Source organism: Polypterus senegalus, chromosome 2 (genome assembly GCF_016835505.1).
Source record: "Polypterus senegalus isolate Bchr_013 chromosome 2, ASM1683550v1, whole genome shotgun sequence".
In the NCBI taxonomy this organism is placed as follows: domain Eukaryota; kingdom Metazoa; phylum Chordata; class Cladistia; order Polypteriformes; family Polypteridae; genus Polypterus; species Polypterus senegalus.
Genome location: NC_053155.1, coordinates 17235958 through 17246787, shown reverse-complemented (window position 1 = coordinate 17246787; position 10830 = coordinate 17235958). Strand labels below are relative to the sequence as shown.

At 37.5% G+C, this 10830-nt stretch overlaps 1 protein-coding gene across 1 annotated transcript; it reads left to right on the top strand.

The window, feature by feature from the left end:
- Positions 1-8339: 8339 nt before the first annotated feature.
- Positions 8340-9290, top strand: LOC120524281 (olfactory receptor 8H1-like). The gene has a single exon (XM_039746140.1). It carries the CDS (start codon positions 8340-8342, stop codon positions 9288-9290), a length of 951 nt encoding a protein of 316 aa, XP_039602074.1.
- The last annotated feature ends 1540 nt before the right edge of the window (positions 9291-10830 follow it).

Sequence of the window (10830 nt, the reverse complement as noted above, 5' to 3'; positions counted from 1 at the left end):
CAGCAGCTGTCACCAGGCAAGAACCAGTTCTCAATGGGGCAGCAGTAACATGCTCACGCACATGGCACCACCGATTTACAGTGGACCAGATTAGCTACCAGTCCACCCAACACACACATCTTTGGGATTGGGAAGGACACTGGCATAGAAATGGAGACAATATGTGACTCTTCACTTTCAGAGACCAGGCAAAGACATGAAGCCTGGAGCTCTGGTGTGGTAAGTTAGCTCCACTAACCTCCTAGCTATTCCACAACAGAACATCTGGCTAAGTGATTAACTTTACATAGACAGTAGTATTGGCACATGAGTGCTTGTCCAATCAATATGCATCACGGCTTCTATCACGATAAGCAATAAAATGTTGAAATGCATAAATCAATTTTGTTTGTTTTCCCTGTGTATTGTTAACAGAGTCTTCATTGTTTATTGTTGCAATAAATGTTATTTTTGTTTCTTTTAGAATGAACAATACAGATATATCATCTGAATTCATCTTGTCCTGCCTGAAAGAGATTGATCAAACAGACCTCATTGGTGTCATTTTTATAATAATCTACATTGTAACCCTCTTTGCAAATATAACAGTAATTGTCACTGTTGTAATGGACGAACAGCTTCAAAGGCCCATGTATCTGTGCATCGGTGTTCTGGCTGTGATCGACATGACCTGCAGCACTACTGTTGTTTTAAAGATATTAGCAGTTTTACTTTTTAAGAACCCTCGAATATCACATGATGCTTGTTTTGCCCAATTATTTATTATGCATTACATGGAATCCTTAGAAATTTGCCTTTTGACCGTGATGGCATTTGACCGGTATGTGGCAATTAATTATCCCTTGCGATACCCTTCCCTGGTAACAAACAAAGTAATATTAACTTTGATTGCAATTTTAAATGTTATTGGAATTATACTTGTTTCATGTGGTCTGCTTGTTGTTGCAAGCTTCAGCTTTTGTAGTACGAACATTATTCCGTATTGTTTCTGTGACTTTACTGCACTGATGCGTATTGCGTGTTTCAAGGATGACCAACACATCACTTTTACTTCCACTGGATCTGCTCTTTCCATTTTATTGACATTTCTTCTCATTAGTTTTTCCTATACCAAAATAATCCTGGCAGCATTTAAGAAGAACACGAGAACAGATGGAAGGATGAAAGTGGTCAGTACTTGTATCACCCACCTCTTGATAGTCGGATTATTCTATTTCCCACTTCTCTTTTCTTATGCTATTCCAGCAAGGCAAGAAATTTCAAATTCAAGTGTCAACAGCAGTCTGATTATGATTGCAACCATCATCCCACCTCTGTTAAATCCTTTAATCTATAGTCTTAGGAATAAAGAAATAAAGCAGAATAGGGAGTCAAAATAAGTAGCGAATGAGCTGTCTTGAGCGAGGTGAGAATGATAAGAAATAATTATATAAACTGTGATTTTTGGCCTTTTCCGGTTTCAGCTCAATTTGGCCTAACTGGGTTGAGTCCGGATTATTGTTTTATTGCAATAAAGCTAATTACTCTGTTTGCCTATCCTCTGACTCCTTTAGCCTTCATTTAAAGTGAGATTCTTCTGAGTATTTTTTGCTTCCACATAAGTAACATATAAAACAATATAATTTTTGGGCAGAGAATATCCTTTCTTTCAGTTCAGTTTTGCAGAGGACTGAAGACTAACCTATCTAAGTTGGGTGAAAGGTAGGAAATAACTCAAGAAACAACACTAGAAAATCATAGAACACACTTTTATTTAGTGCTGTGCAAGTTCGACTTTAGTGACAATGAAATTTCCCACAGAGTAGTGACAGCACTATAACAGCAATAAAAGATGGTGAATAAGGCACCAGACATTAAATAGAGCATGTGACAATCGTTAAGGGAAAAAATTAAGAATCTGACCCTGAGAAGAAGACGAACAGAAACCTAGGAGTTCAACTATTTTAATTGGATATTTCAAATGAACAGTTTCATCCCACAGTGGGAAATCTGTATACATGTCACAAAAAACATTTTTAATTGGGCCTCTGTTTTTATAGACACAACATAATTAAGATCTCAGGGAAATGTTAAAAAAAATCCCAAAAGGAATAGAAAATGATAATCATAGCTGTAATCCCCTCATATATGCCAGTATTGAAAACAAAAAGGTTAAATAGTTTTATTTTACACACTCGCATCTTCGTTGCTTTAGGCCAATATAGGCGAATTTAAAATAAGATGACTGAATGAATGAACTGTCCATCCAATCCATTAGGTTGAGGTGATCATCCAGCTTTCCTCCCTAAGACAGTTCCTTGATCTTACTGATAAGCAATTTTTCAGTGAGACTTTGAACCACACTACTTTGAAGAGTTCTACATAATAATAAAATTCACTGGGTTTTTTTTTCGACTTTCCACTGAAAGACAAGACATGGAAGAGGCAAAGAGAAGGTATATCCCACAGCGTATGTGAAAGAATTTTTCTAAAAAGGTAATTTACTAGATTTGGTATGGTGCGCAATTGGATAGTATAACTCAATCAGTCAGGACAGTGCACATTTTAGATATCTTATTGTGTATATAGATATTTTTTTTTGTTTCAGAACCAACACTTTGAAACAATGAACTTTACTAACAAGCAGTTAATCAGTAACATTTGCAGTTTAAGCAAACTAAACCTATGAAAAAGAAAAATATTGTTCTTTGATGTTTATAAATCTGTTTATAAATCTGGGGTATTTTCATATTATTTGTAATTTTCCGGAGAGAGTGTTATTTTAATACATTTGTGGTGTCTGATAGCTGGATTAGTATATTTTGTTTGCTTTACTGACTATTTAGATTTCTAATATCACTAGCAGCTCTAGATGATCCATTCGGTTTTTCCACAGATTATTTTCCAAACTTAACCTGCATTGATTAATTGCTTTTTGTATATGCAGAAATATTACGAGCTAAATTTCTATGCCAATAACTTTTGATAAGGTACAGTATATGGAGGTTGGCTCTAGGCATCAATGTTTCCATCCAAATGCAAAGCAATGTTTGTTATACTAACTGGTGACTAAGTTGGGAAGGCATACGTGAAAAACTGCACATTGTGGTGGATTGGTTTCTGTCAGGGGAGACAGAGAGCCTTTGTCACAAAAATGACATATTACAGCACCTAGTTTCTTAAACAATGGGTTGAGGGTTGCCACACTTTGGGTCGCTGTGACTCACTTTTGTATTTAATCAGAAAGGGTCATGAACGGTTTGCAAAGTGTCTCATGATAGGTCACTGTGGACAATTTAATCAATCGATATTACTGTGCTGAGACTGTCTGCAGCAATTCTTCAAAGACACCTCCCTCCCTGCTATGACTGTTTGTGGCGAATCTTCAAGGTTCCGTCCCACCCGATCTGATGGTCAAAACACCGAAATACAGATATGAAAAACACTGCTATAGCACCTAAAATCACCCCACTGAAGAAAAAATGACACACAGAATGTGGGTAGAAATAAATATATATTGTATATACAGGGTGGTCCAGATCTAATTATGCAACTGTTCGACTGACTACCATCTCCCCGCCATTTTGAAATGCAGGGTGCTGCCATCTATCTAAGTTAAATCTCTATGTGCAGGGCAGGTGCTGTGAATTCTCTATGTAATAAACTTAATAAGTTATAGCATAATGAAAATTGCATAATTAGATCCACACCACCCTATACATGTTTATACAACTGCACCCTTTGTCTGGGGGACAATACACATTCTTTGTCTCAGGAGCTAGTCTTAATACACAAAATTTGCTAGCACATGTTACTCGCAACTCCATCCATCCATCCATTATCCAACCCGCTATATCCTAATGACAGGGTCACAGGGGTCTGCTGGAGCCAATCCCAAGGCAGGAAACAAACCCCGGGCAGGGCGCCAGCCCACCGCAGGGTACACACACACACACACACCAAGCACACACTAGGGACAATTTAAAATCGCCAATGCACCTAACCTGCATGTCTTTGGACTATGGGAGGAAACCAGAGTACCCGGAAGAAATCCACGCAGACACGAGGAGAACATGCAAACTCCACGCAGGGAGGACCCGGGAAGCAAACCCGGGTCTAATAACTGAGAGGCAGCAACGGTACCCATTGCACCACCGTGCCGTCCTTCTCACAACTCTTTGCATCTTATTTACTGCTATAAACTTAGAATATACAGTAATCATGGGTCCAAAACATATTCATGGATTTTCACATTCATGGGGGTCCTATGCTCCTGAGAAATATTTGGTGATAATTTGTAGCGTCATAAAGCATGTTGACAGCTTTTCTCCTCCAGATGTCTAATCACTGAAGATAATGTATAAAAGAGGAAAATGATTTTATTGGTAAGTCATTTGTTTCAATAATATGTCAAGATAAACTACCTGAACTCTGATATGGTCTTATTAAAAAGAAGTAATCACTGTGTGCTATACTATAAACATACCAACTTTTAAAATTCGACCAGTTTTGTTGTACATTTTAATCATCTGCCATATTTCGTCTTAGTCTGTAACATTCTCGTTTCTTTACAAATGTGTATCTATTTTGTCTCTTTTGAATTTTACTGTTAAACCATGTATTGCATTGTCAATTATGTTTTTTAATACATTTTTGAACTACAAGACTAGTGTGAAAAAATGTCATTAGATTAATTACTTGTATTTAAGCAAAATATCGAGAAAGTTTATGTGCACAAAATGTAATAAGACAAAGGCCGTGTCCACCATGACTTGCATTCCACACCTGTCCCAAGTAAAGTACCGTATTTACTCGTGTACCACGCGCCCTCGTGTAAGACGCGCACCCTAATTTTTACAAAGAAAATTGCTAAAAAAGTTTTGCCGCGTGTATGACGCGCGTTGTCATTGTATAGGGAGTGTTTAGAGAGAGAACGAGCACTGTCGAGCGAGCAAGCGAGCGAGAGAGAGAGCGCGAGCGAGAGAGCGCGAGCAAGCAAGCGAGAGAGAGAGCGCGAGTGCACAAGCAAGCGAGCGAGAGAGAGAGCGTGAGTGAGCGAGCAAGCGAGCGAGCTCAAGCAGAAGAAGTTTCCTCGTGTATGACGTGCACATTTCCTCGTGTTATGAAGGCCGACCTGATTTTCTAATGCTAATTTTCGGAAAAAAAGGTGCGCGTAATACACGTGTAAATACAGTATACAACATCTGGCAGAATATTGAATGGGATTTTCATGGTGCAATTATCTATTTAATCCAGTTATAGAATTAAAATGAAACTAATCCAGCTGTGTAAATAATAAATAATAAAAAAAAACCCGTAATGGTTGAAAAATACATTAAAAAGAAGGATGGAGAAACATCATTTTGGCTGTTTACCTTTCATTGACAGCTTCAAAAGACAGGGGCACTATCTAGCATTTGAAGTTTGGACCTTTTGAAATTAAAAATTACAATATACTAGTGCTAAAACAAGTTAAGAAAAAAATGAAAATACGACTTTTAGGTTTACTTTAGTTTCAATTTCATTTTGACAAAGAGTTTGGTTAAAAGATAGCAATCAGTGTCTGTGTTGTGACCTTTGCCTGTTTCCAGACTACACTTTTGCTCGGTCCTAAAAAGAAACAAATACATCTGCACCATACAAAACCTTTTTTGAGTCACTTTGGGTTTCCAAACATGCTAGAGAAATGTAAATCCTTAAACTGGCAAAGATAATATTAAAGATTTGTAATAATCTTCCACTAGATATAATTAACCAGCAGGCATGAAGACGGTCACCCACACTGTCACGGTGGAGTTTTGCCAATCTAGGTAATGGTAAAGAGGCAAGAGAGAAATTTGTCAACACCATGCACTTTGTGTGTAGCCACTCTAAAAATGGAATACTGCCAGATTTTATTATAAGTTGATTTATGTTTTGTGATATCTATAGCAAGGCCATAATAGATTTAGCTATAATGTGTACACATTTAAATTAATATATTTTTTATTTATTTTATCTAACGTGTATTTTGTTCTTCGGTGAAATAAAAAGTTTATTTTTATCACCATTTGCAATGATCACATACTGTAATTGTGATTGTCAAGCTTGTGACTTCATGGGAAGTTTCTTATGGTAGCACTAATGTTTTGTATTCGACATTAGCGATAGTTTCCAATTCAAGTAGCTCCTAGCGCTAGGTTTTTTTCTTTGGCTTTGACTGTTTCTGACTTGACTTAGACTTTTATTTTACTCTACTCCCTTGTTCCTGCTTTGCTCGATTGCGTTTTGATTCAGCTATTTTTGACCCTTGCTATTCCTTTAACCCAAGATTTCCTGGACTGTTTTCATCTTTTGGTCATTTCTTGCTTGCAGTAATCCTCAGGCAATTTGCGTGTCCATAACGTTGACATGTACATTGTATAGAAATCACTTGAATTTGAAATATATTTAAAAATAACTTGCAATTTATGATATAATATAACAGAATATAGAAACATTTCATTTATCCATCCATTTTCTAACCCGCTGAATCCGAACACAGGGTCACGGGGTAGCCAACACAGGGCACAAGGCAGGGACCAATCCTGGGTAGGGTGCCAACCCACCGCAGGACACACACAAATACACCCACACACCAGGGCCAATTTAGAATCGCCAATCCACCTAACCTGCATGTCTTTGGATTGTGGGAGGAAACCGGAGCGCCCGGAGGAAACCACATTTCATTTACTGTGATATTTTATTCTTTACAATAATTATTTTAAAGTACAAGTACTTTTGGAATTTGCTACTACAATATATTTAGCTGACATTTTTATCCATGCCAGCCTTTATAAAAGATTTATGAAATGTACGAGGGACGTTCAAAAAGTTTCCACACTTTTGTATTTTTAATGGAAATGGTTAAGGTGAGAGGAGTAGTAAATGTGCATTAAAAAATTGGTACGACGCTGGGAGAATTGCATCGCAAAGGAGGGTGACAATGTTAGAAAAAGTGATGTAATGTGTTGAAATTCTTAATAAACAGAGGTAAAAAAAAAGTGTGGAAACTTTTTGAACGTCCCTCGTACTTAAAGAAATACAGTCAACCCTTGTTTATCGCGGTTAATCCGTTCCAGACTCTGCCGCGATAAATGAATTTCCGCGAAGTAGGATTCTTTATTTATAAATCGAATATTTTCGCAGTTAGAGCATAGAAAACCTGTTTACGACCTTCTAAATACAGTAATCCTCCTCGATCGCGGGGTTGCGTTCCAGACCCCCCGCGATAGGTGAAAATCCGTGAAGTAGAAACCATATGTTTGTATGGTTATTTTTATATATTTTAAGCCCTTATAAACTCTCCCACACTGTTAACATTATTAGAGCCCTCTAGACATGAAATAACACCCTTTAGTCAAACGTTTAAACTGTGCTTCATTACAAGACAGAGATGACAGTTCTTTCTTACAATTAAAAGAATGCAAACATATCTTCTCTTCAAAGGAGCGCCTTCAGGAACAGAGAATGTCAGAGAGAGCGCTAGCTAAGAAAAGCAAACAATCAAAAAATCAATACGTGCTGTTAAGTATACAGAAGCACCGCGATAAAGCGGCATTTTGTAGAGGAGCGTCCTATCTTCTAGGCAAACAGCCACTGTGTAAACAGCCCCCTCTGCTCACACCCCCTCCGTCAGGCAGAGAGAGTGAGAGAGACAGAGAGAAGCAAACAAAACAAGCACCACGCGGGAAGCATATCTTATAGCACTGAGGAGTTTTAGTTAATATGTAATACATGCTCTGATTGGGTAGCTTCTAAGCCATCCGCCAATAGCGTCCCTTGTATGAAATCAACTGAGCAATCAAACTGAGGAAGCATGTAACCTAAATTAAAAGACCCATTGTCCGCAGAAAGCGGCGAACCAGCGAAAAATCCATGATATATATTTAGATGTGCTTACTTTTAAAATCTGCGATAGAGTGAAGCCGCGAAAGTTGAAGCGCGATATAGCGAGGGATTACTGTACCACATTTAAAATGCTTGTGGGTTAAGTGGTTTGCTCATAGCAGCACAGTAAATCTGTGGCAACAACTGACCTGGCAAATCAATACAACAGTGACCTATTTATTAGGTAATACATCACAATGTTGAAACTGAAATTTATGTTGAAAATGTTGAATTTATTTTTTATTTTTAAGATTATTAGGTTACAGATGTATAAATCTATGGCTTTGTTGACAGAAATCAGTCTTAACCAAGGTAGACTGAGTGAGAGATCGGGCTAGAAATGTGTACAAGTTTTAAACTGTTATTTGTTCTTCTAAACCACCCATAACAGATGTTGTGAACGTTATTTTACCTTTTGTTCTTTCCCTTAGTGGCTACAATAATAATCAAGAATGAATGACACCAACACATCCATCTCCAATTTTGTTTTGTCCTGCCTGAAGGAGATTGAGGAAAAAGAACTTGCAGGTGCTGTGTTCATAATTATCTACCTGGTGACCATCTTTGGAAACACAATGGTTATTGTTATCGTCATAACGGACCACCAGCTTCAAAGGCCTATGTTTCTATGCATCACAGTCTTGTCTTTGATTGACTTGACTTGCAGTACTACTATTGTCCTAAAAATATTAGCTATACTACTTTTTAATAATAATCTTATATCCCATAGTGGGTGCCTTGCTCAGATGTTCATTTTGCATCATATGGAAGCATTAGAAATATTTCTTTTGACTCTAATGGCCTTTGACCGTTATGTAGCGATCAATGATCCCCTGAGATATCCTGCTGTTATAACAAATAAAGTAATTTTAGCATCCATCGCTGGTATAAATGTCCTTGGGGTTATCCTTGTTATGGTATACATGTTTTTTGCGGAAACGTTTAACTTTTGTTCCACCAATATTCTCCCGTACTGTTTTTGTGATTTTACTGCAATGCTTCGCACTGCTTGTTTGGAAGACACCAGATATATAATTTATACCTCAACTCTTTCTGCAATTTTTATTGTTTTCACATTTTTACTCATTGTGTTTTCCTATGCCAAAATAATCCTGTTGGCGCTGAAAATGTCAAGTGCAGATGGAAAAAAGAAGGCCCTAAGCACTTGTGTCACACATCTTTCAGTGGTGGGGCTGTTTTATTTTCCCCTGATCTTTATTTATGTCGTACCTACAAGTAGGCAACCTGCAAGCTCCACTGTCGCTAGCAGCATGATCATGGTATCCACCATCATGCCACCTATGCTAAATCCTTTAATATATAGCTTAAGAAATAAAGAAATAAAACAAAGCATACAAAAGGTTGTGAAAAGAAAAAGGGTAACCACTTTTATATTTAATTAACTGTAACTTTATGACTATGGTCGAAAAAATATATGAATTATCATTATTGATCAGTCACTAGATTATGGTGTCATTTTTTGAACGCAAACTTATGTGAAAATGAAATGATGTGGTTGAGACACAAATATTCCATTTACATAACTATGTAATAACAAACAACATTTTGTTTTAAATGCACAAATAGAACTATAAAGTGTAGTTGTCCTTATCGTATGCATTATGACGCAGGACCAAACATGGGAAAATGTGGACTCACCACCTCATCTCATCTGTCTTCTTTTGACCTTTTATGAGATTCTGTCTGATTATTGATTTTTGTTATTTTTTGTTGTTACATAAACTCAAATAAATATTTCACTTCAAAAAAAAAACCATTAGCTTGGTAGTGTTTGTAATCTCGCAATGCTTGGAGCCTACGTGAATTTATAGATGGGGTTCCACGTTGTTGGGAGAAGGAATTGAATGTTTCTCAAAAGTACTGTTCTTGTAATGTTTAAAAAGTGGACCTTTGACAAAGATGCTTTATTCCTTTCTATGCTGAAATAGCTTATTGTGTTATTTAGATTCTAAAAACGTACCAAATGCTTTGGTGTTTGCTCAAGAATTAACAGAACTTAATTAGTCTAAGTAGAGTGAAGTGTAACACTCTGTGGCACTGTAACTGTACAATTTTAGGAATGGTGGGGTGGTGTTTGGTTGTAAGAGATAAGAAAATCCATCCATCCATTATCCAACACGGATAATGGATGGGGTCTACTGGAACCAATCCCAGCCAACACAGGGCACAAAGCAGGAACAAATCCCGGGCAGGGCACCAGCCCACTGCAGGATAAGCAAGTGCATCTACTAAAAATTACAGTTTATGATGACGCAAAAGAGCTTCTTAAAAACTGCATTTCTAAGTTACACAAGCACACCTCTCTATGGCCTCCTGACTCTAATGGCAGAAGCAAATGAGCTATGTAAGCACAGAAATTTAATTAAAAATCCCGGAGGCCAAAACACCACATCATACTTGGATTATAAGATTATTAACCGAACTGATAGAAAGAAAACAAGAGCGGGGAAAAGTCACTGTTTACACTTAAAGCAACACAAGAAATGGGTCATCTGAAAAGACTAAACATCTAGCAGTACTAGGCTGTAAGGTGTGCCTTGCCACATTTTATTTTACTTTTGTTTATGGCACTATCTATTTTGAATAATGCTTCTTCTTCTTTTTCTCTTTCGGGTGCTCCTGTTAGGGGTTGCTACAGCGGATCATCTTCTTCCATATCTTTCTGTCCTCATCATCTTGTTCTGTCACACCCACCACCTGCATGTCCTCTCTTGCCACATCCATAAACCTTCTCTTAGGCCTTCCTCTTTCCTAGCAGCTCTATCGTTAACATCCTTCTCCCAATATACCCAGCATCTCTCCTCTGCACATGTCCAAACCAATGCAATCTCGCCTCTCTGACTTTGTCTCCAAACTGTCGAACTTGACCTGACCCTCTAATGTCCTCATGTCTAATTCTGTCCATCCTCGTCACACCAAAAG

What these genes read in the sequence shown, in the direction of transcription:
- LOC120524281 (XM_039746140.1), top strand. Translation starts at nt 8,340, where the DNA reads ATGAATGACACCAACACATCCATCTCCAATTTTGTTTTGTCCTGCCTG.